This window comes from Pelobates fuscus, chromosome 5 (genome assembly GCF_036172605.1).
Source record: "Pelobates fuscus isolate aPelFus1 chromosome 5, aPelFus1.pri, whole genome shotgun sequence".
NCBI classification, from domain to species: domain Eukaryota; kingdom Metazoa; phylum Chordata; class Amphibia; order Anura; family Pelobatidae; genus Pelobates; species Pelobates fuscus.
The window spans coordinates 16,865,460-16,891,965 of record NC_086321.1 but is presented as its reverse complement, the minus strand read 5'-3'; the positions used below and the strand labels follow the sequence as shown (position 1 = coordinate 16,891,965).

The window sequence follows — 26,506 nt, the reverse complement described above, 5'->3', positions numbered from 1 at the left end:
TCTATGACAATTCCCAAATCCTTCTCGTGTGTGGTTATCCCTAATTTACTACCATTTAGGGTGTAATTTGCTTGTGCATTCTTAACCCCGAAGTGCATAACTTTGCATTTCTCTACGTTAAATTTCATCTGCCATTTGAGTGCCCAGTCCCCCAATCTATCCAAATCCCTCTGCAGCAAAGCAATATCCTGCTCACATTTTATTACTTTACAAAGTTTTGTGTCATCTGCAAACACTGATACATGGCTTTCAATGCCTATTGCAAGATCATATATCAAATATGTCACACTCCACATGCCTAAGATTTGACTTTAACTCATGGTTGACATACAAACATACCCCACCACCCTTCTTGTTTTTCCTATCCTTCCTAAATAACGTTTACCCATTTAATTAAATGCCCGGTCATGTGTCTCATCCCACCATGTTTCTGTTATGCCTATTATATCATATTGTTTAGTGTATGCTATTGCCTCTAGTTCCCCCATTTTGTTATATTGGTTCCTTGCATTAGTAAGCATACATTTAATATAATCATGAGTCACTTGTACGTTTTGTGAATTTCCATCAATATTACATACCTTCTCTGTATATTGCCCTGGGCACCACAAACAATAACGCTGGCCCTGCTCCAATGAGACCCATTTTAAGCCAATACTCCTTACATCTGTCTAGACAATTAGGTCTTTATGGAGACTAATGTTTTATCGATTACACTGCTGATAGATAATTCCATATTATCGGCTATTGAACAAAACACGTGTGCAAAAATACCAAGTGGGTCAAACCCAGAGTAAATTACAAAATGTCTTCACGGTTCATGAAATTCAATTCATTGATTGTCTTTTAAATAATAAAATTCACAGTTTGAGAGAGGAGAAGAAAGTTATTACAGATTATCAATAAAAGTAAAAATAAAAAACACAAAAAAATGTAAAATATAAAACGGTGCCACTGGTTACATAAAGATCCCTGATATCAGTGAACGTCTAAATGTCCTGGAGTTTGAATTCAGTACTGTGTCCTCCTATATCAGGCAGCAGTCCCACCGCAAATGTATCTTTCAAATCTTCAAACTCTGACAGATAATAGCACATGAAAGAGCCCCATGTAGTGGTACCTACTGTGGCGAAACCGACCTCGCCACGTGTCCTTGGAGGGGGCTGATTGCCCGCCTCTTGCCTTTGGACTATGGACCAGACTTTATGGGAATGTGATACCCCAGATAGCTATACCATGGAGCCTATTCATATAATGAAAGACTATGGGAAAGACTTTAGCTCCATGGCAATTGTACTGTGTGAATAGGATCTGTGCGCTATTCGGTAGTTTTGTGCGCTCAGATCCCAACTATCTGGGGATATGTGAAATGTCTGTGTGTTATGGATAAAAAGTAACTTTCTGTATTTTAAATGTTTTATGTCTTTCTGTAACCATGTGGTTAATGGAGTCTGCTTCTAGCCCTGGATAATTGGATTACTTTCCTCTTTGTCTCCAGGATAGAGGCCTATGTAAAACCTGTCTAAACCAGTTTGCCATGCGGCTAGTAAGGGACAAAATACACTTTTAGTAACTTTTGAACCCCTGGTCTGTCTCATGCCATTTTTTAATATGTTGTTCCCCTGAATGGATTGATTGTGGATATGTATTTTTATGTGAATGTGATGTATGGTTTTAAAGTTACAGAGTATGTGTGGAAACTGTATTTTTACTGTATGTAATAATTATGTTAATTGCTTATCTGAGGGGAGGGGATGTGTGGGTTGTACTGTTGCTTGATTGGTTGTTTTATGCCTCCCCCTGGGTGTGTCCTGTATGTGCACAACTGTAATAAAAACCAGGCTGGGTGTTCCAGACCTGAGTTCCTGCTTAACCCTCAAAGTGAAGTGTCATCTCATTATTGGGGGAGGATTTATTGCATGCTGTTCCAATTTGACTGCTAGGAGTGCAAACCTATTCGTATGGTTCCTATTCAACTGTCTACAGCATTCAGAGGCTTGAGAGGATTTATATGCTTCTCAGATTCAGTGATTGTGGTGTCTGCCAGAGTGCTTGGAGTCCTCAGGAAGCGCTAGGAGCATCCATTAACGGAGGTACCCAGTCGGGGTGCCATGCGATCCGTTACACCTACCTACATACTTCTCTGCACCTCCCGGCAGCCTGAGCTGCATTCCAATATTCCAGGTTGGTCCTTCTTGGAGCAATACTGAAGCTGGATCTCTGCGTCTAAATATGATATAGCATCTATACGGTGATGCAAATAATGCACAATTTGTAACACCCACTTACATTTTGGGGTTGTGGTCTTAGTAGTCCTAATAGCACATTCTTGATTATAGTGATTTTCTGGCATCCTGACCCGGCTTGTTTGACTATCCTGCTCTCTGTTACCCTTGACTATGCCCTGTCTTGTGTTATTGTGTACCTCTCCTGTGTCCTCGGCTGGCCCTGACTATTCTCTTGTATATTGTGTATTAAGTTCGACCACCTCTAAGGACCAGTAATGCGCTTCCATCCCTATCAGTAATTATATAGCTTAGTGGTTGGTTCAATCTCTGGGTAAAGGTCACCATGACACCTCAATAGTGAAACACAGTTTATTGCAAAAACGAAAATAATCAAAATGTATATTTTTGCCAATATGGAATTCTATGTGTCCTAAATGTCTTTTTTCACATTTTGGGAGAAGAATGTAATACTTTTGCTGTTTGCACACATATTTTAATGATATATTCAAATTACCCTGTCATAATGGCACAGACAAAAAGAAAAAAAAGTTAGTGCAAAGAATATCTGAATTGTTGATTATTCCATAGAAAAATGCTACACAAGGATGTTGTTTTGTTAATGGAAATCCAACACACTCTGTTCATTCATTTCTATGAGAAAAAAAAAAATGTGGCTGCAATTTGCTTGTCACTGTTAACATGCTATTCACAAATTTGGTGATCACATCTGCTCCACATGCTTTTATCAATCTAATTCTACAAAATGGACTAGTAAAATTTGATATAATAGAAATATTTTAATACAAATAGGGAATGAATACAGTAAAGGAGGAAACTATATTTAAAAGAAAAAAAAACTACCACAACAAGGGGACATAGTCTTAAATTAGAGGGACAAAGGTTTAAAAATAATATCAGGAAGTATTACTTTACTGAGAGGGTAGTGGATGCATGGAATAGCCTTCCAGCTGAAATGGTAGAGGTTAACAGTGTATATGGTACTTTGTAGATATATTGCAGGATAATTATTTCAATCTAGGATTGGCATATGACACTAGGATTTTTTTTCCTCTTTTATTTTTCAAAGTCCTTGTTTCACTGTATAAAATGGACTGGCTGTGTCCCAGAAGGAAATTCAGATGATCAAAGAAAGAGTGATATTCCCACTATACATTTCCAAATAAAAGGGTGTTATTTGCCCTATTTCTGTGTATTTAAATTTGACACATGAATCTTCTGCTTTGCAATTCTCAATCTCCCCAAATGCTTTGAGCAGCATCCAGCAAACTGTTTGGCAGTAGTACTTCGTGCCACACACTAAGGATTGTGGGATATTCACGTTAACATTTTTTATTTCATCCGAGAGGCTGCAGCACTGTTATAGATCTTCTGATACTGATGCATACAAATTCACAGAAATACAACCAAGCTGAGGAATAAACTGCCCTGTCAGCTGCGGCTGGGAGATAGGTGATCAGGATGTCTGGCTCTGGAGCGTTTTGCATCCTCGCAGGTCGAGAGAAATGAGTCATTGATTTCAATCTATTATTAAAGGAAAATTGAATCATATTTTTAATTTCTTTTTCACTTGCTTATTGCATTCTGATTCTATGATTTTCAAGATCTTAGAAAGCACATGGAAAACTATGGCAAGAGAATAATATTAATTATCACTTTTTAAACATGCTGCCTTACTTGTCCCCATTGATAAGCATGTACTCAGGACAGGGCATTCTGGTGACGCAATCAGCAACACTGATAATGCACAAAGCAACAAAGGTGTGCTTCCAGGTGTGCCAGGTGTGATTCAGGTTGGCAGGTATGCGTTCAGGTGTGCTAGGTGTGTATCAGGTTGACAGGTGTGCATCAGGTGTGCTAGGTGTGTGTCAGGTTGACATGTGTGCATCCAGTTGTACAAGATATGTAACAGGTTGCCAGGTGCATTCAGGTGTGCTAGGTGTGTGTCAGGTTGAAAGGTGTGCATCAGGTGTGCTAGGTGTTTGTCAGGTTGACAGGTGTGCATCAGGTGTGCTAGGTGTTTGTCAGGTTGACAGGTGGGCATTCAGGGGTGCTAGGTGTGTGTCAGGTTGACAGGTGTGCATCAGGTGTGCTAGGTGTGTGTCAGGTTGATATGTGTGCATCCAGGTGTACAAGGTGTGTATCAGGTTGACAGGTGTGCATCCAGGTGTGCTAAGTGTTTGTCAGGTTGACAGGTGTGCATTCATGGGGTGCTAGGTGTGCATCAGGTGTGCTAGGTGTGTGTCAGGTTGACAGGTGTGCATCCAGGTGTACAAGGTGTGTATCAGGTTGACAGGTGTGCATCCAGGTGTGATAGGTGTTTGTCAGGTTGACAGGTGTGCATTCAGGTGTGCTAGATGTGTGTCAAGTTGACAGGTGTGCATTCAGGTGTGCTAGGTGTTTGTCAGGTTGACAGGTGTGCATTCAGGGGTGCTAGGTGTGCATCAGGTGTGCTAGGTTTTTGTCAGGTTGACAGGTGTGCTAGGTGTGTGTCAGGTTGACAGGTGTGCATTCCGGTGTGCTAGGTGTGTGTCAGGTTGACAGGTGTGCATTCAGGGGTTCTAGGTGTGCATTCAGGTGTGCTAGGTGTGTGTCAGGCTGACAGGTGTGCATTCAGGTGTGCTAGGTGTGTCTCAGGTTGACAGGTGTGCATTCAGGTGTGTTAGGTGTTTGTCAGGTTGACAGGTGTGCATTCAGGGATGCTAGGTGTGCATCAGGTGTGCTAGGTTTTTGTCAGGTTGACAGGTGTGCATTCAGTTGTGCTAGGTGTGTGTCAGGTTGACAGGTGTGCATTCAGGTGTGCTAGGTGTGTGTCAGGTTGTCAGGTGTGCATTCAGGGGTTCTAGGTGTGCATTCAGGTGTGCTAGGTGTGTGTCAGGTTGACAGGTGTGCATCCAGGTGTGCTAGATGTGTGTCAGGTTGACAGGTGTGCATCCAGGTGTGCTAGGTGTGTGTCAGGTTGACAGGTGTGCATTCAGGGGTTCTAGGTGTGCATCCAGGTGTGCTAGGTGTGTGTCAGGTTGACAGGTGTGCATTCAGGGGTTCTAGGTGTGCATTCAGGTGTGCTAGGTGTGTGTCAGGTTGACAGGTGTGCATCCAGGTTTGCTAGGTGTGTGTCAGGTTGACAGGTGTGCATTCAGATGTGCTAGGTGTGTGTCAGGTTGACAGGTGTGCATTCAGGTGTGATAGGTGTGTGTCAGGTTGACAGGTGTGCATCCAGGTGTGCTAGGTGTGTATCAGGTTGACAGGTCTGCATCCAGGTGTGCTAGGTGTGTATCAGGTTGACAGGTGTGCATTCAGGTGTGCTAGGTGTGTGTCAGGTTGACAGGTGTGCATCCAGGTGTGCTAGGTGTGTATCAGGTTGACAGGTGTGCATCCAGGTGTGCTAGGTGTGTGTCAGGTTGACAGGTGTGCATTCAGGGGTGCTAGGTGTGTGTCAGGTTGACAGGTGTGCATTCAGGTGTGCTAGGTGTGTGTCAGGTTGACAGGTGTGCTAGGTGTGTGTCAGGTTGACAGGTGTGCATTCAGGGGTTCTAGGTGTGCATTCAGGTGTGTTAGGTGTGTGTCAGGTTGACATGTGTGCATCCAGGTGTGCTAGGTGTGTGTCAGGTTGACAGGTGTGCATTCAGGGGTGCTAGGTGTGCATTCAGATGTGCTAGGTGTGTGTCAGGTTGACAGGTGTGCATTCAGGTGTGCTAGGTGTGTGTCAGGTTGACAGGTGTGCATTCAGGTGTGATAGGTGTGTATCAGGTTGACAGGTGTGCATCCAGGTGTGCTAGGTGTGTATCAGGTTGACAGGTGTGCATTCAGGTGTGCTAGGTGTGTGTCAGGTTGACAGGTGTGCATCCAGGTGTGCTAGGTGTGTATCAGGTTGACAGATGTGCATCCAGGTGTGCTAGGTGTGTGTCAGGTTGACAGGTGTGCATTCAGGGGTGCTAGGTGTGTGTCAGGTTGACAGGTGTGCATTCAGGTGTGCTAGGTGTGTGTCAGGTTGACAGGTGTGCATCCAGGTGTGCTAGGTGTGTATCAGGTTGACAGGTGTGCATCCAGGTGTGCTAGGTGTGTGTCAGGTTGACAGGTGTGCATTCAGGGGTGCTAGGTGTGTGTCAGGTTGACAGGTGTGCATTCAGGGGTTCTAGGTGTGCATTCAGGTGTGCTAGGTGTGTGGCAGGTTGGCGGAATGCCCAGAAGGTATTTAATCAAGGCAGCAATACCCTGGATTTGCCTGGCACCATCACGCGTATGTTTAAACCGTCACTACCTTACTTGGGACTTTACTTTGGTATCTACAGAAGAGGCTCAAATTGCCCCCGGTGAATTCAGGGCTGTTGCTCCATTATGTTTTCCACAGAGATGTTGACAGTTAAACACTATAACTAGATAATAAATTCTATAGTAAATTCGATACAGTATTTAAAAAAAGAATTCTTTGGTAAAAGGGGACAGAGACATTGTTAGCTATTGCACTGACTGCGTCCATTTCCTTCTCACTGTCTCCTCTTTTTAAACCTGACATAGAACGATTATGTGCAGAAAATGCAGAATTGTATTGGGTGTGTTTTCTCTCTCTCTCTCTCTCTCTCTCTCTCTCTCTCTCTATATATATATATATATATACAATCCTGCTTGTTCTGCTAAACAACTGAAGAAAGAAAGAAAACAAATCAATTTTTTTATAATTAAAAATATAGAGACTTCCTTTCAAAACAAATGCAGCTGTCGTAGATAGAGCTACACAGTCAGACAGACAGACACACACACAGACAATGTATCAAACCTATTGTCATTGCTCATCCCCAATCAGTTATATTTATTCTGGTAAGCCATAGCTCATCCCGTGTGCTCCCAGGCCCTCTCTTGCCACACAGTGAGCTGATGTATGGGCTATATTTTACTATGCAGTGCAAATCAAACATTAGTAAGTATACATGGTTTGTGAGGGAGTGGGTTAATACGGTGCATTATGTGCATGGGTATGATTTGACACGCCAGTGGTCGTGGTCCCACTAAAAGCAAGCACCATCATCCTTTTACATCCCAGCCTGACTCGTTTCTCTTTACTTACCTTTTCTCCTCAGAAAGAGATTTTGATTCCTGGTGGTCCAGTGGCTGGAGAATAAGATGTGAGCATTTACCGGTCCCACTATGCACTCCACTCACACTGCTTCTGTTACTCTGTTTGTAATTATAGCAACACTCCAGACCACTAAGCAACTTTAGTTTGCTGAAAAGCTTTATCTGTGAAGAGTGTGTCCTCTTTTTTCATTTTGCGAATAGTGCAGATTTCAATAGAAATTGACACTTTTATAAATTAACCTGGTAACACCCCCTTGACTTTCAAGCAGACACCAGGTCCTGTTACTATCTGGTTTTGTTAGCTCAATGCAGCTGACCTCAAGAGGCAGCAACTGCCCAGAGCACCTGACTTACAAAGACTTCTCATTGAGCTGCTTTGGGAAGTCTGTGATTGGACAGCCACAGAAAGTCTGGGCGGGGCTAGAAGGGGAGGACTTACAAAGAGCAGACAAGAGATCTGCAGGTTTTGAAAGCTGATTTTAGATCTATCCCCAATGAAAAAATACATCATTAAATGCAAGTTTTTCTTTGGGGTATATTAACTAAACAGTGATGTATTTATTTTGTATTTGGGCAGTGGAGTGTCCCTTTAATATAGACTATTACACCACATACCATGATGTCATAACTGTGCACCCTGCGTTATTCAGGTATGCATTAAGGAGCAGTGGAACCTTGTTTGCATTAGGATAGATAAATCACCTGCTCCAGCTGCTGGACAACCAGGGATTTGTAATAGAGCTGTGGGGGAGTGATCTATCTATCTATCTATCTATCATTTAATCAACTGATCTATCTATCTATCTATCTATCAAGCAATCTATCTATATCTATATATCTATCTGTCTATCATCTGTCTGTCTCTTTTTCAATCAATCAATATCTATCTATCTATCAATCAAGTTATCTATCTATCTATCATCTGTCTGTCTCTTAAACTATCTATCAATCAATCAATTGATATCTATCTGTCTGTCCCTATGACTATCTGTCTGTCCCTATGACTACCTGTCTGTCCCTATGTCTGTCTGTCCCTATGACCAGTGGTGTATCCTGGTTTTGTGCTGCCCTAGGCAGGACAAAACTCAGGCGCCCCCCTCTCCCCTCCCCCCTGCCACCCCCACCCCACCCTTCCCCCCGCCCTCTAAATACACACACACACACACACACACATTCACTGACAGATACGCATACATTAGCTAACAGACACACACACACACTAACAGACACACACACACTAACAGACACACACACACTAACAGACACACACGCGCTAACATACATACACACACACACAGACTAACAGACACACTCACTAACAGACAGACATATACACACACACTCACACACTAACAGACTGACACACATACACTAACAGACACACTCACACTCACTAACAGACAGACATACACACACACACACTCACTCACTAACAGACACACACACACACAGACATACACACACTAACAGACAGACATATACACACACACTCACTCATTCACATTAACACTTTTTATTTTTTTTATTTACCCCCCCAGCCTCCTTACCTTTGGGAATGCTGGGGGGTTCTCTATTTCCCTGGGGTCTAGTGGGGCTGCCGGTCGGGCTGGTTGCAGGGCGGGCGGCGCTGGCGATCAGCTGGCGAGGGAGAGCTCCCCCTGAGCGGTCTGCTCAGCTCCCTCGTGCGCCGCAGAGTGAGGCTGGGAGCCCAGCCCAGCAGCCCAGCAGACCGGCAGACCAGCAGACCGGCAGCCCAGCATGTCAGTTAGCCGCAAGGCTAACAAGACATTTGCCCTGGGCATTTGGGGGCGGCTTTTTTTTTGCCCCCTGGAAAATGCCGCCCAAGGCAAATGCCTTGTTTGCCTCGCGGCTAAAACGTCCCTGCCTATGACTATCTGTCTGTCTATCTGTCTATCCCTATGACTATCTGTCTGTATATCCCTATGACTATATGTCTGTCTGTCTATCTATTATCTGTCTGTCTCTTTTACTGTCCGTCCATCTCTATGACTATATTTCTGTCTGTCTGTCTGTCTGTCTGTCTATCTATTTGCTCTCCCTATGAGTATCTGTCTGTGTCTACGACTATCTATCTGTATGTCTGTCTGTTTCTATGACTATATATCTGTCTGTCTGTCAATCACTCTAGCAGTCACTGTCTCAGCCGTTTAGAATGAAAAAGATGTTTCTCTTTGTAAAAGATTCCTGGTGTCTCTGTTCCAGCTGTCTGTTCCGGCATTGTTCCTTCCCACTTGCTGTGACCAAGGATTTGGCAGTTACAGACACACAGGTGCTTTGAATTTTAATAGAGAAATTACCTGGGGAGAATCCAATGAGATGTAACCATGTATAGACGCTGCATGGTCGCAATCCAGCGAGAGGGAGAGATGTGTTGTTCGATTTCAATCCTAGAATTTGCATTTAATTGCTAAAAACATTTTTATCTGAACTACCAATAGAGGGGGGAAGATGTAGGTGAGATGATGAAATTCTGCACATCAATTTTCCAGAGAAAGTTATAGACAAAACTAGTTTAACCCTCCAAGTGTTCGTAGTGTACTCAATGCATGGCAGGAAAAACGCACATTTTTGACCAAAGAGAACAAGCTGGGGAAACGGCTGAGACTTGAGTAAATCTAACCAGTTTTCAGTACATCATAACTACAGTTTGTGGGTTGGGGTTTGGGGGGGGCGGGGGGGGGGCTAGGGTGTTTGTTTGCACATTTTGTGGTCCATGTAATTTTATCCAGTACTAAAGCCTGGTTTACAAGTGGTGATTATATTAGTCTGACATCATCTGTTACTTACAAAAAGAGTTTTGACTCTTACTAAGACTATTTCTGGGGTGAACAAGTTCTGATTATTTTCGTTTAGCTCCTTTTTGAGTAATTTTACAGTAATATATGTTTAGTTGGCTGGGTTATCATTAGGCATGTGCATGGGGAAAATTTTCGGTTCGGGTTCGGCATTCCGAAATTCAGAATTTTCGCAATTCGGGATTTCGGCAATTCGGCATTTCAACACTTCGCAACTTCGGAACTTCGGGACTTCAGCACTTCGGAACTTCGGCAGTTCGAAACTTCGGAACTTCGGCAGTTCGAAACTTCGGAAATTCGGACACTTTGGAACTTCGGCACTTCAGCACTTCGGAACTTCGGGACTTCTATTGCAGCCGCTTAGTAGATAACTCCCTAATTCCCACGGTATCTACCAAAAGGCTGAAAGACCTAAATTGGTCTTTCAGACAAATTTACTAATACTAAGTATTAGTATTAGTATTTACTAATACTAAGACTTAGTATTAGTAAATTTTGCCCCTACTCGCTATACCGCGAGTAGGGGCATGTCTAGTAAACAGTGAGCAGCCTGTGGCTGCTCACTGTTTTAAAAAAAAAACGGGTGGGGGCCCTTTAGTAAAATTATGGGGGGGACCTATTGTCCTCCTCCCCGCCCCCACCCCTGAGCAGTGGGTGGGGGCCCTAAATACTAATAAGGGGGGACCTAATGTCCTCCCCCCTGGCCCCCACCCCTGAGCGGCGGGTGGGGGCCCTAAATACTAATAAGGGGGGGACCTAATGTCCTCCCCCCTGGCCCCCACCCCTGAGCGGTGGGTGGGGGCCCTAAATACTAATAAGGGGGGGCTTATAAAGCCTTGCCCCGCTCTGCAATTAGCTCAGAGCACTCTGATTGGTGGGTTTAAGCCATCCACTCAGAGTGCTCTGACAGGTAAATCTCTACATTTACCTGTCACAGCACTCTGATTGGTTGGTTTGAAATCCACCAATCAGAGTGCTCTGTGTCATTTTACACAGCGTGGGAAAGTTCTTTGGAATTTTCCCACGCTGTGTAATTTGACTCATAACTCTCTGATTGGTGGATTAAGTAACCAATCAGAGAGTTATGAGTCAAGTTACAATGTAACATTCTTCTTCTTTCACTGGGTAGATATATTAGTACTTAGGTAATACTGTGCTTCGGAACTTCGGCACTTCGGCACTTTGACACTTCGGAACTTCGGCAACTTCGGAACTTCAGAAATTCGGTAATTTCTGAACTTCGGGACCTAAGGTCCTCCCCTCTGGCCCCCATCCCTGAGCGGCTGGTGGGGACCCTAAATGCTAATAAGGGGGGACCTAATGTCCTCCCCCCAGGCCCCCACCCCTGAGCGGTGGGTGGGGGCCCTAAATGCTAATAAGGGGGGGGACCTAATGTCCTCCCCCTGGCCCCCACCCTGAGCGGCGAGTGGGGGCCCTAAATACTAAAAAGGGGGGGGACCTAATGCCCTCCCCTCTGGCCCCCACCCCTGAGCGGCGGTTGGGGGCCCTGAATACCAATAGGGGGAGGACCTATTGTCCTTCCCCCCGGCCCCCACCCCTGAGCGGCGGGTGGGAGCCCTAAAAAAAGTCCCCCTCAGGTGCTAGGGGTCCCCAAACGCCCCCTACCTACCCCCCTCACCCTAAATTTTTTTTTTTATTTGCCCTTTTTTGGGGCTGAAAAAAGAAGATTTAAGAAGAAAGAAAACATCGAATGGTAAGTTATTTATTATTTTTTTTTTACAGGTTCTTAGTTAAAGGTCCCCCCCTCATTATTTTTAGTGTGAAGGGGTAGGTAGGGGGATCATTTTTTTTCGGGGGGAGGGGCTGACTAGGGTTTTGGGGACATGGTATCTATGTCTAGTATATATATATATATATTATATATATGTTACCATGAATCAGTGAGCGGGGACATGCTGATCCCTGAGTGTTGCCATGGAAACTCATGGCAGCACTCTGGAAGAAATAAATGCACATAGTCTGGACCTCGTGGAGCTTTAGAGGTTCTCCAGTTTGGTATCACCGTTAGGGTTTACTACACTGGTGAGCTTCCTCTTTAGGCTGGTGCTATCCTGATGGCCTCGGCCCAAGGCTATCACGGCCCTGTGCGTGGTTTGCTTGATGGCGAGTTTGTGCCTGATCCTACCTTCTCACTATCACCACTTAACTTTGCAGGAAGCAACCGACTGTAAAAAGAGTGCAAAGTTAATTGTTTCTGCTTCTGCTGCTCAGTTTGCATTTTTATTTCTCATTTAATTGCTATTTAACGGATCATTTTTATTCACATTAACATGGATGTCCTGTCCTACATGCTATTGGTGCATCATTTAATTTATTAGCCAAAGTTCTATAGATTGATCTACCATGTTAGTCCAATAAGCAGATGCAATGGATCATTATAGCATTGTCTAATACTTCTTACTAGAAGGCCAAGTTTTTTGTTTTTTTATTTTGTTGCTTTATCTAATGAAAGGCATTTATGGGACAAATGTGTTTATTGCTGTATTATTGCACAATGCAAAATGCTGTATTATTTATCTGATCAAAGTGTACAGTATAATTGTCAGAATAACAGTAATAATACTCATACCTATTATATCACTGCCGCAATGATTTCAGAGTAACACATATGTTTTTTGTATTTTTTGACAGTACTTTTCTATACAAGCTAAGCTGGAATCAGGATTGGCAGAAAAAATTGAGATTTGGAGATTTTATCTTCTGTCCCCTTAACATTTGTCAATGGTCAAATTTATAAAAACAAATGTGTATTAAAATCAACAGGAACAAACTTCTTGTGAAGTCGGTCTATACATTTAGGTTCATATTTACAAGTTCACTTGGAATGATGAAAGTTGTGGTTCACGGCAGATAAAGTGTGTGAACTTGTCCTCGTACTCAGAAGATCAAAAACAAAAAAGAATATACAATAAAGTGGAAGCTGTAAGTGGGTTCCAGGTGTGAAGAGATCAAAGCGACTAAACTCGCTACGAGGATGCGAGCTGTGCGTGTTCCCGGGACGGAATGAATATATTCTATTGGAGAGAATAATTCATATTGCTTTGATTTTAGCTAAAAACAGAATTATATCGATATCGATGCTTCATGTTCACTGGTTTAATTCAAAATGTCCTCTTACTGTCACTGTCACGTTACTAGGCTAGTGCAGTCTAAAAGCAATATGTAAGCAGGAAAATGTGGATCTGACAACCTTACACAGATTGCCACTAAGTACCATAATCATGAGAAATTCCAAATTTATTCCAACACGTGCTGCCCCTCATTTATTGCTCCTAGCCATCTCTAGGGCAGATTGTAGATAAAACAGAACATTGAGGCTCCTGTACTTATTATACACTAAATCTACGTGGATTCAGAATTGTCTCTAACTCCAGATTTATCAGTAAAGTCTGTAGAAGACCTGAATCATTTTATTTGACGTAATAAAACCCGGGATACAATTTACTTTCCTCTTCAGTATTATCCACTAAAGTGTGATTTGTCTGGAATTCGTAATGAATTTCTGCTACACAATCTATGAATGGCAATAATTCTCCACATCATAACTATTGCTCTATACTTTATGTGTCTATACATAAATTTACATCTGAAACCAAGACAGAATTATAGCACCGAATATAATACCGTTAGCATTAACCACTTAAAGGAACTCTGTACTGTGTTGGTAAAATGATTCCTTTCAGTATAATGTATCTTGGAGTAGTACTGTAGATACTTTGCTAATACATCACTTGTAAAATAAAACATCTACTTGACTTTATTCCAGCACCGTCAGCCCTACCCTAGGGGCTCTCCACTCTGCCCCTTTTGATGTTATTACATCAACGGGCAATGATCCAATCCAATGCTTCTCACGTAAAATTACTGTGACCCCAGGACTGTTAGGAAATTATAGTATGCTAAGATTTTTTCTAAGAATCCATGAATGTAACCATGCACATTCACAAGAGGTGAGCTGAGTTCAGTTCACCGCTCACAAATCTCACACTGGTTGCTAGCAGCCCCAGCCACACCAGGAAAGGGCAGCATGGCTATGGCTTCCACCAGCAATGGGAGAAGGGCCAGTACATCCACAAGGTGAAGCCCTGCACTCTGGCATCAGGGTATGAGTGGGTATGAAAGTATACGATTCACGGTTCTCTCCATAACTAGAAGTTCTGGTTTTAAGCCCTCTAACTAGAGAATTAAATTAAATTGGAAGACATGACAAATGGGGGATATATTTATGGCACTGTAACAACTTCAGTAAGGTGAAGTTGTTATAGTGCCTACAGTGTTCCTTTAAATAAATAACCTTGAATAATTATAGAACGTGGTTCTGGGATCAGAGCACATTTTCCCAAACCTAAGAAAAAATTACCCTCCGTGGAGTCATTCAAGCAAGTTTCATTTTAAATGGAAAGGGTGTTTCAAGGAATCTCTGCGACAAACGAGCCCGTTTAATTAGAAACTGTTTCAATTAGAGGAGGATATTGTCCCCTTTTGGCAAGAACACAATTAAAGTAATAGTTCAATTATCACGCAATACGCACCACCTGCAATTCGAAAAATTAAATGTAATGCCAAAGGACTTCTGCTGATTTCCGTCTCTATAATTAATTTGATTATTTTTTTTACATGTGAAAAGTTTATGCCGCTCACATCACACAAAGACATTTTTGAATCAGGTTTACGGGCAGGCTGGCTTGCACCTTTTTATCACCTTATTTTACTGTTTACTATGCAAATAAACCGACAATTTACCGAAAACCTGCTACAAACATATGCAATGCAGTTTAAAATGGTATTTTTTTTCCATTTAAAATATTACACATATGGAAATACGAACTAAAAAAGTTTATTTTATGCTACGTTGTTTTGCCATTTAGCACTTGCAATCATTTATTTATTAAATAACAATATGTTATAAAAGACAAACCATGGGGGGATTACATCCATTTTTTTGCTTTGTATAGATTGTGCATTACAAACTTAATGGAAATAAATTACATTTCAAAAGATAAAAACAAAAAAAATAACCTTTTTCTGTAAACCATTCATGTCCGCCGATTGTCCACGATTGTTCATGACAGACATTAAGGCAGTTTTGCTGTATGTTCTTCCCACAGTAATTTAACTCTAACAGGATTATTTACTAAAGTGAAATTCTAATTTGTGACCAAAATAGGTGAACTGAAACAACTCACCCATAGCAGTAGGGGGTTCCGTCAGTCTGAAGACACCCTATAATGTCTCACCCTCTGAACGACCTGACCTGCAAAGCACAAGCACTACAGTCAACACACACCGGCCTACACACATCAGTAGGCCTTTATACATTGCTGTCCAACTTTTTGTTTTTGGGTAGCAATATACACAGTTCTTCCCAGTAAATCCGGGGCTGGTAATACTTTGCTATTTATCTGTGTTGATCTAGATTTGCGTGTTGGGATACCCTATACCTTACACTATTTCCTACTGCTTAAAAAAACCCCAAAAAAACTATTGTGTAGAAATACAGATATAATATATGTAATATACAATAGGTTTAAACAAAACTGAGTATAATAATAGTCACATACAATCATCAAATGCAATTGCAAGGAATCCTTTGGTATTTTTAGGAACGCAATTTCTTATAATGCCTTGAAAATAGCATTATCCATGAAAACAAGACTGTAATCTGTAAGGGAGTACAGACTGCATTTATTCAGTAACGAGTATCCAGAGACCCCCAGCATGTTCTCCCCCTGCCAGATGTAACTCCAAAGCACTATTTGGAAGGAGAGGTGTGACTGAGTACAGTATGAGAAGCAAAAGGCTGGACAGCCCTGCAGATAAAGAAGGGACCAGCTCTCGAGTGGAGGGAAGATAGCTTTTAAATTGGTTTTATCCAAAAAAAGTTGAATCAAGGCTATAGTTGCACTACCGTGTAAAAGTAAGAAAAATATCACTCACAAAAACATATTAGAAGAAAAATGTGAGTGTTTTTAGTGTGAGCTCAGCTAACTTGCTTAATATTTATTCTGATTTCTGAATATTCTATGCATGTAAAAAACTGACCAACAGCTTGCTATTTGATTAATAACTTTTAATACCAAACCGAAAATGAGTAATTTATCATGCTTCTTTCATTTTTTTATTTTCTTTTTTTTGTTGTGGTTATTAATGCAAGCATCTAATTATGTTTTAACCGTATAGATAGAAAAAAAGCAGTAAAAGTCTATAGCTGTTTTTATCAAAATAGATTGCTTTGGCAGAAATTGCAGAAATTAAATGGGATTTTCACTAAACTGCTTATTTAAGTTATTATAGGGGCAGACCCTGGGGACTTCCTCAGAGTCCAAGTATTAAATCAAAATCAAATACAAAATGATTACCCCACACCACTTTAGATTGCTTCTTCTTTGACCCCATTGGTCCACCTGGTGGTGTGCCCGCCTCCTCCCACTTCATCCGGATCGAATGGCACATCCCTTCAGCTGATCGTAAATGATCGCTTTCTCTGGGACATGTGTTTCAATGTGTGCCCAGTTTGCAATTTCGTAACACTTACTTATATGTGACATGTGCGTTCCATGTCCTAATGTGTGCATTCCACCAACTATTGGATGCGTTCCATATGCATTCCAACTCGATGGTGGTTCGGTGTTGTGAAGTAGCGATTTTGTCCAGAAAATAAAAGAAAAAAAGAAAAAGGAGGAAGAACCTAACCACAAAGAAATGTACATAAATATTAATATTAATTACAGAAGTGGCAACAAACCTTCAGTATGTGTCATACATTTTATTGTAGTAATAGTAAGTTTTGAATACAAATTACACTGAATCAATTACTGCTAATTTAAAGGGACACTAACGTCGCCAAAACCATTTTAGCTTAATAAAGCAGTTTTGGTGTATACATCTTACCCCTGAAGTCTCAATTCTCTGCCATTTAGGAGGTAAATCACTCATTCCCTAGCCACACGTCTCCTAGCTGTGACTCACACAGCCTGCATGAAAACAAAATGGTTTTAAAATCTTTATTATTTTTTGTCTATCTTTTTTTTTTTCTTTATACTTTTATAAGCAGATCTCCTCTTTATGTATTATATATCTTTCTTATTTCACTTTCTATGCTATTTTTTTTTTTTTATAACCTTTATTAACTATTTTTTTTTTAATTATATCTGCTTGGGTATTTTTTGTTGTATGTATATTTTTGTCCCGAAGTCCAGAACCAATCAAGATCAGGGAGTCTAGATATACACACTGGGTTAAGGAGCGTCGATATTAGAAAAGTCAAACAGGCTGAGTCCCTATACCATAGAAACACACTGAACAGTAAGGAAACTGAGTTCAAATGGGGTTTATACAAGTCTGGCTCCTGTGGCCAAGCCTGAGTCATTCCTGCCTGCCCAGAGCATATGTGTGCATACATGGCCAGAATGACCGTGGGCCAGGGCAGGATTAGGAGCCCAGTGGGCCTGGTGCATACAATTCTGATTAGCCTAATTACATAAGCTTATTGACAGAAAAAACTAAAACAGTTATACCTCCCAAGAGTCATGTATCTGGTGGAGATGGTGCTGGAGGGGAATCACAGGATATAGCTATAAGAAAACACGTACTCTACACTAGTCTATCGCTTTCATCTTTCAAGTAAATCCATACCCCCTAATACCAGTGTCCAGTGAAGCAGGATTTCAGTGGGCGAAGGGCATGTGAAAAGTAGTTTTAAAAAAGATATATATTCTTTTAAATCATTGAGCCTTCCATAGGCATGATTCTGGTGCTGCAGCTCCATTAGCCCCTATGTTCATACGGCCCTGCCCTGGGCTACTTGCATCTGGAAATTGAAACTGGAGCATCTTGTGGTAAAAAGCAGACAGTAGGGCAGCGTTAAGTGTCAGAATTGGGACTAGAAAGACACATGTGCTGGAGAGGCAGAAACAGTATACCCTGTAATAAAGTTCCGCATGAATGCTCCGGCCTTCCACCAAGGAGGCGCCCCGTTTAAAGCATGGACACGGCTGAATCCACCAATGCAGTATCAACAGAAGAAGAACACAGGCAGCACTCCAGGATAAGGAAGGTAAGTTTTATTTGTGGGTTCACCACCTCACCAAAAAATAAGTGCAACATTTCGGCTCAGCAGAGCCTTATTAATGCATGATTAAGGCTCTGCTGAGCCAAAATGTTGCACTTATTTTTTGGTGAGGTGGTGAACCCACAAATAAAACTTACCTTCCTTATCCTGGAGTGCTGCCTGTGTTGTTCTTGTTTTGACATGTGCTGGAGAGGCCGTTGGTCAGCGTCAGAATCAAAGCAAATATAACGTGAGGGGCTGTGAGAGGAACAAAGAGCCACAGGTACCTTTACAAATAGTTTCTTAAAGGGATACTAAAGTGCCAGGAACACAAAGCTGTATGCCTGGCACTATAGCTCCCTTGCCACCCCTCCTTTTGGTGAATAAAGGGTTAAAAAATACTTTATTTACTTACCTTATCCCAGCACCAATGTTGCCGCTGCGCTCCTTCTGACGTACCACAACGAGCAGGAGCTAAAGCGCATGTGCAGCAAGTGCCATGCGTGCATTGGACCTCTTCATAGGAAAGCATTTCCTATGGAGAAATGCTTTCCTATTGAGAAAAATCTGACACTGGATGTCCTCATCATGCAGCACCAGATGGGCCCATTTCAATCCAGGAAGCGTAGACAGCCACTGTGGGCAGACTTAGTGCTACAGTGTAAACATTGCAGTATCTCTGGAACGGCAATGTTTAACATTGCATCACTAGGTACAAAAGGGACACAGCACCCAGACCACTTCAATGAGCTAAAGTGGTCTGGGTGCCAATAGTGTCCCTTTAATAACACTTTGGTCGCTTATGCTTTTAAATTATTTGACAAAATATGCCAAATGTTATAATTCGTGAACACTATCCAAAACTTAAATCCACTGCAAAGAAACTTAAAAAAACGCGTCGCTCCTTTGAAATGAGAGAAAAGTTTTTGATTTACATCCAAATCTAAAGAATCTTTTTAGCTTTCTTTATGAGTGGATGGCTGGAGCAGATTTTGACAGAGATGGTGGGTTGTGTAATTACCGCACTTTCCAAGCTACTGAATTCCCTACACAATTCATGTTGTCATAGCGCAGCCTACACCTTGTCATGTCTTTTCTTTATACATAATGCGTTCTGTCGAACTAAGTGCTTCATCAAAAACTTAATGTTACTCTGAAAAGGCCTTTCTAAAGTAATTTATTCAGTTGCCTTAACACCCGAAGCAAATGAATCACTTACACAATGAGTGCCACAAATTGCTTTTTTTTTGTTGTTGTTTGTCTTTCTTTTTTTTTAGTTTACAAAAATCAAGATGTTCCACTTTAGACTAAAAAAAAACACAGTCAGTCATCAGCAATGTAAACTAATAAGCAATTTTTGTAAAACCCAAATAAAAGCACTGATTTTACTATACTATCACATGATTAAAAGGTGTTTTTAATTCCCTACTTCAAGGGACGCTCTGAGCACAAATACAACTTTAATGCATTTGATAGGTTTTATGCCCTATTAATATTGCTGTGATTTGTCATGCTCAAATCTTTATAGTTTTTGCGTAAACAAAACAAAACAAATGTTTTACAGAATGCTGCATAATAAACCTGCCTCCTTAGCCACACCCCCTCACTCCAGAAAAATACTTCCTTATCAAATGTATGTACACAGCTTAACCACTGACAGTACCGAATGATCTGAACTACAAAGCAACCAGCATTAGAAGGAGAGGACACACAGGCAGGTATATAGTGAGGATATACTACCTTTTTATAGTTTCTCTGGCCGTGTGCGGCCAGGTTCTGTATTTAAAGCAGCCCACCCAGTGCTGTTTGGGCTGAGACTGTGTACATACCTTTGATAAGGAAATCTTTATGGCATTAAGGGGCGTGGCTAGAGGCATGCCTATTGTGCAGAATTCTGCAAAATATTTTAATTTGGGGGGGCAAAAACTATAAAGCTGTGAGCTTACAAAAAATATTGCATATTAATGAGGCAAAAATCGAATCTAATGCATTAAAGCTGTTACTAGTTTTCCTTTCTTGTCAAATACAGAATGTTGTAATGATAATAATAATAATAATAGTAATAATTAATACTTCTATTCTTATGTCCTATTCTCTCCCCTGAATCAGCTCCCACTCTGCTGTTTTTTTTTTTGTAATTTCTTTTTGCATTAATCAACTGCTTCCTGGTACCAACACATCCTTAGGTGGGGATTATACCACCCATGGTGGTTATACTAGAGCAGGTTCTGCTCTAGCAACTGCGAGTACAATACCTTATTTATTTATTTATTTAATTTACAAACTTGTACTTACTTGACCATTGGAGCCTTTTTTTTTGTATTTGCCTTCACATATGCCCTGCACATTGCACTTTATTCGAAGGACCGGTGGCGACCACAACAACATATATCCTTAGACCGGGATTGTTCTGTCCATGCGCAAAACAGCAGAGCTCTGAGTTAGCTCATACAAATGTGAGTGGTAGCGACATTTAACTACCCATCACTTATACTTTATACCTACTGCATTGCACTATTATTTTGTATTTTTGTTTCTTCTTGAGGTCCAGTGTACAAAATATTTGCATACCTATGTACGTATAATTGTTTCTACTTATATTTTGGGTGTGGTTTACTCTATCTCCTTTTTGTATTGCATGTACAAAAAAGGTTCGGGAATCCTTGTATTGTTCACTGCTGCCTGCCCTACACCCTCTGTTTAATATTATAGTAAGCACCTATTACCCTCCCTGTTTACATATTTATTTAGTACTGATTTATAAGGTCATGTAAGGACCTGAAATGTTATACTGGTGTCTGCAAAGACAGAATGGACTTACTGGTATTAGAATGCTTAAGGAGATAATTTTTATCTCATGTCCGTCTGTGCGAAATCTAGGAAGCAATAAATAAGACTGATATAGCCCCTTGTGTTAATTCACAGAATTTGACACAACATTGACACTTGACTAGTAGCAATAAATTATATTTTCCTTTCAGTGCTTATGCCGAGACACAGTATTGATTTTCATATTGCTTTTTGAAACATAAAAAACATCTTTTGGGCATTTGATATTAGGAGGGTATAATGGGAAATCACAATCTCTTTAGTTAATTTAATAATATGCACAATATGCATTGAGCACAGGGGCGGGTGTGCTACCCTAACGCTGGGTTCGATTGCCACACTGTCCCCCAGTTAGGTTCCTATCTTCACAGTCTACATGTTCTGTCTGTAAATGACGATTATTTATCCTTGTGAATTATGTATATTAAAATGGGTTTGATTCTTTAATGAAGCCTGATAACCTGGGTTCTGGTGGTAAGTACATTTTACTGAGTTAAATATTTTAGGTACATTTTAGCTTAAAGTAATCCTCATGATGGTTTATTTTCAACACATAATCTCTTTTTTTAAAAATAGCAAAAAATACATTTATAAAACAGCGGCACACTAATAAAACATGCTGTGTATTCCTATAATTGAGAGTGTCCTTTAAGAACAGCCAACAGTTAGAAGATAATGAAAGCAAACGGCGAAACTGTGTTTATATAAACAGGGAATTATGAACAACTGATGAGAATATTATTATTATTATCATCGCCATTTATATAGCGCCAACAGATTCCGTAGCGCTTTACAATATTATGAGAGGGGGGATTTAACTATAAATAGGACAATTACAAGAAAACCTACAGGAACGATAAGTTGAAGAGGACCCTGCTCAAACGAGCTTACAGTCTATAGGATGTCACATTTATGGCCATGATGGCAGATCGGTAAAAAGTTTTAGATTTTCTCTAGATTTTCTTTTTTTTGGACTAAATTTCCATTTCCTTGTCAATTCTCCCCAATTCCCAGTACACTGCACCACGGCCACAATAATGCGCGTGATAACATTGGAATTGGTAATCAAGGTGTGAAAACGTCAATTGTGTATGTGAGAATTAGCTTTCTTGCCAAGTAATATTACTCAACGCGATAATGTACACAACAGCTGAAGTCATGAAGCTCATTTTGTACAAAGTTCCTGGTTCAGCAGACCTTTTACCTTCATATATATTCGCCTTATCAGAACAAACAGCTGTGGGAGGAAGGTTCCCTTTTGACAGTACAATCTATTATTCCTGACGACATCCTTTCCCCGTTGCGCTTTCTAAACGCAGTAGCAGCAGGAGTTTATCTTAGATCGTATTAGTAAAAAAAAAACAAAAAAACCTTTTTTTGTTAATAAGAGATTTGTTGCGGGGCCATGAGACCTTTTGAGATGAACATTAAAATTATACATGGATATTGCTGTGCAATGGGAGTTATTGGAAATTGCTAGATGTAATTCTGTGTCAAAGTAAGTCGCAGAACGATTTACTTTGTAATCGGCATAGAGATAGAAAAGATAGGAAGCTTTTTAGAAGCTTAGCTAGATAGTCAGGTTTGTACGTTATGTAAGGTACACTGCTATAGAAATCCCATCTTACAACAGCCAAGAGTCTAACAGTATAATGGAACTCCCACTCCCAGAAACCTCTGGTGTGCAACGATTTATGGGATGGCAGCAGTATTTTACTGAAACACTTGGTATGGACAGAACTCAATGTATCATATGCATGTATGGTATTTTAATATTTATATTATTTAGTAACGTATTGGTTTAATATATTTCAATGTAGTATCTACCCATCTGTCTAAGTTGAGAAGGATGAATTGTATGGTGTTCATATTGCAAAAAGAAGGTTAAATATTTAGAAAATGCTATAAATGCTAAATTTTCTCAGCCAGAAAGGAAATGTTCCTTCAACTCCTCTGACAGAGTCATCTACCTTACATCCAGCAGGTCCCACATTTCACCACCCTCTCAGTTACTACTCTGGCTTCCTGTTTCATTTAGGATTCAGTTCAAAGTTCTCTTGCCTACTTAGCTCTTCATAACTGTACCTCTGCTTACATCTCCTACATCTAGCCTGGACTCTTTGCTCCACTGACTGTCCTGTTGTCGCAACAGCACCCCAGACTCTTGCCTGCAGGACTTCGCCACGGTTGCCTCCATCTTATGGAATGCCATCCCGAGGACATCAGAATCTCTCCTTCTCTGCAGACCTTAAAAAAAATACCTAAAAACACACTATGATAACTACTCATCCCTTACAACCCTCCTCTGCAATCTCTCTCCTCTCAAACCACCCTCCCGTCCTCAGGCACATACAGAGCACTTGATTTAATAAAGTACCTCTGTGTATTTGTCCCTGATCATTTTAGATTATAAGCTCATTTGGGCAGGGCCATCTTCACCTACTGCTCCTGTATGTCAAATACATTTTGTTAGAATAGTTTGTCTTGTTTACTTATTGTACAGTGCTTTGGAATATGTTGGTACTATATAAATAATTGTAATTGTAATTTACACAAACCACTAAATTAGGATACATACAAGTGAATTCTAAGTTCTACAAATGACTCATTGTCCCCGTCAGACTGCAGTTAAGGTCTTTTAGTGGAATGCCATTTGAATGCAGTCTGTGACCATCCTCGTTTCCTGAGATATTACCATTTAACAGGCCTCGTGGGGTCAGCATTCTGTTTGTTAATCAAGTTATAGAACTGTGGTTGGAAGTGGCCTTTAACCCCTTAAGGACCAAACTTCTGGAATAAAAGGGAATCATGACATGTCACACATGTCATGTGTCCTTAAGGGGTTAATATCTTTATTACTGCATCTGCCATACATGGTCTGCATACGTAGATACAGTGATTCCTCCAATGCTCTGATAGATTTACTGAACAGAATCCACAATTCAGCAATAAAAATCAATATTTATAGAATGAGATGGACATGATCCACGGCTTTATTGCTGCAGCAATTCAAGCATGCAGCGTAGGAATGGCGTATTTCTAGAAATAATATAATTTGTTACCTATATCAATGTTAATTACAGACATTTACAGAGACATGGTGTAGGGCTTTCTTTAAGGGGACAATTCTGCATTTTGGTCTCCATGCGATGACACACTTCCATTACAGTGAAGGCAGGGTGTTTATGATTTAGGCTTTCTTTAGGCAATGTTTATGTCTGGTTAATTATATTATATAACCAGAGGTCACAAGACACTGGTACTGTCTTTCAACAAATACTATGGGGTGTCAGGACGCCTGCCCTGGTACCAAATTCAATAGCAAATTACCCGACTTTCTCCAAAAATATATTGGAACCAACGAAAAGCCTGGCCTTCGTCTGTGTCTTCTTCTAACCCACTGTTGGAATATTCTCAATTGCTTTATTTTTACTAGAAACTTGATTTGATTTTAATTTAGGCAGGAAGCACAAATTTGCCAAAACTGGGAAAGACTATAATGAAGGAGTGCCCAAAGCGAGATGCCCATAGGTTTTAAAACTACAGCTTTCATGATGCTTTGTCATACTAAAGGCATGCAAAGCATCTTGGGAGTTGTAGTTTTACAACATCTGGAGATCTACCTTTTAGGCAGCCCTGCTATAGGGTGTACCTTACACTTGCAGAGCGATTTATTCTTTGGCTATTTATTCTGTATTTGTCTGTTTGACTTGTTTTGTAAAATGTCTTGCCCCCAACTTTCAGCAGATAGTTCTCCTAAGTTACTTATATTTTTATTCTTCTGCGAGAAACTCCAAGCTTACCGTTCTCTGTATCCCGCAGGCAGTATAGTGTACCTGGGGATGATGGTTGGTGCGTTCTTCTGGGGAGGACTAGCTGACAAAGTAGGAAGAAAGCAATCCCTTCTGATTTGTATGTCCGTCAACGGATTCTTCGCCTTCCTGTCCTCGTTCGTTCAGGGATATGGACTATTTCTTGTTTGCCGTTTACTTTCAGGATTTGGGTAAGAAATACTTCCAGTTCATCCGCCTTAAAGACAATCTGTGTATTTAATTATCTTTAAAAATATAAAATGTTTACGCTATTCTTTATTTTCTGAGTACACATGTAATAAAATGCTTTTAATTTCAATTAGGGAAATGATATGTTTAACTGTAAAAATCCATTCACTTTGTAAAATTTATGATGTTTTCCTGCACTTGATTTAATGTATGGAATACTACTTTAATGCATGTGATAGGCTTAAGCCTCATTAATATGCTGTAATTTCTGCATGCTCAAATATTTATAGCTTTTGTATAAAATAAATAAATGTTTCGCAGAATACTGCGCCATAAACCCGCCTCTTTAGCCACACCCCCTCATGCTAGAAAAATACTTCCTTATCAGTGTATGCACATAGCTCAGCCACCAACAGTACTGAATCTGCTGAACTACAGCCACTACAGTACTGAATCTGCTGAACTACAAAGTAACCTTCATTTGAAGGAGAAGGTGCCCAGGGAGACATATAGTAAGACCATCACTACCTGTTTGTAGTTTCTCTAACTGTCTGCAGGTTGTGAATTAAAAGCAGCTCACGCAGCGCTGTTGGATCTGAGACTGTGGGTGCATACATTTGATAAGGAAGTCTTTCTGGCATGAGGGGGGGTGACTTAGGAGGCAGCTTTATAGTAGATCAATCAGCAAAACTTTTTTTTCTGCAAAAGCTATACAGATTTAAACATGCAAAAAATACACCATATTAATGAGACCAAAATCTATCAAATGCATTAAAGTTTAATTAGCGACCGGAGTGTCCCTTTAACCCCAGCAAACTGTAGGTGACTTAGATCTATCCTTATATAACTCAGCAGGGCTGGCTTCATTGCTTTTGTCAGTAAGGACAAATTAGAAATCTATTATTATTCGCTAAAAATATTGCGCAACAAAGGGTTCTGAGGGATAGTCACCTATTTAACCCGTTAAGGACACATGACATGTGTGACATGTCATGATTCCCTTTTATTCGAGATGTTTGGTCCTTAAGGGGTTAAACTCTGTCAATGTCCAGTTATGACAACAGCTGCCTTACTATAGGTCCAAGTCACATACTATAAAGATTTGTAGAGGCTTTAATTCAGTATAATGGTGAGTTCATTGGTTTATTAATATCTGTGAAAGTAACGACATTTCATTTTACTGTGAGTAATTGATGTACAAAGTAAATGGATTGATTTACCATTCCGAATTAATGATGATTATGTCTGATTTATTGCATTTTCAGGAACATTCATCACTATTTATTATTCATCAAAGTAGGATTTTGCAACCAGTTAAAAAAAAAAAAAAAAAAAAGTGGTTCCAATGGCTGAACCGGATAAAAAAAAAAAAAAAAAGATAAAATTTACTTTTCACTAAATGCTAACAATTTATTGTTTAATTTTTTTTGTATATTCTTTACAGTTTGTTTGTGTTTGACTTGGTTG

At 40.5% G+C, this 26,506-nt stretch overlaps 1 protein-coding gene across 1 annotated transcript in view; it reads left to right on the top strand.

Moving 5' to 3' along the window:
• SV2C (synaptic vesicle glycoprotein 2C) overlaps window positions 1-26,506 on the top strand; it is a 210,419-nt gene that overhangs the window by 65,699 nt on the left and 118,214 nt on the right. The window contains exon 3 of the mRNA XM_063453613.1: window positions 24,861-25,041. Within this exon, the coding sequence (XP_063309683.1) occupies window positions 24,861-25,041 (181 nt within the window). The remainder of the gene's footprint in view (window positions 1-24,860; window positions 25,042-26,506) is intronic.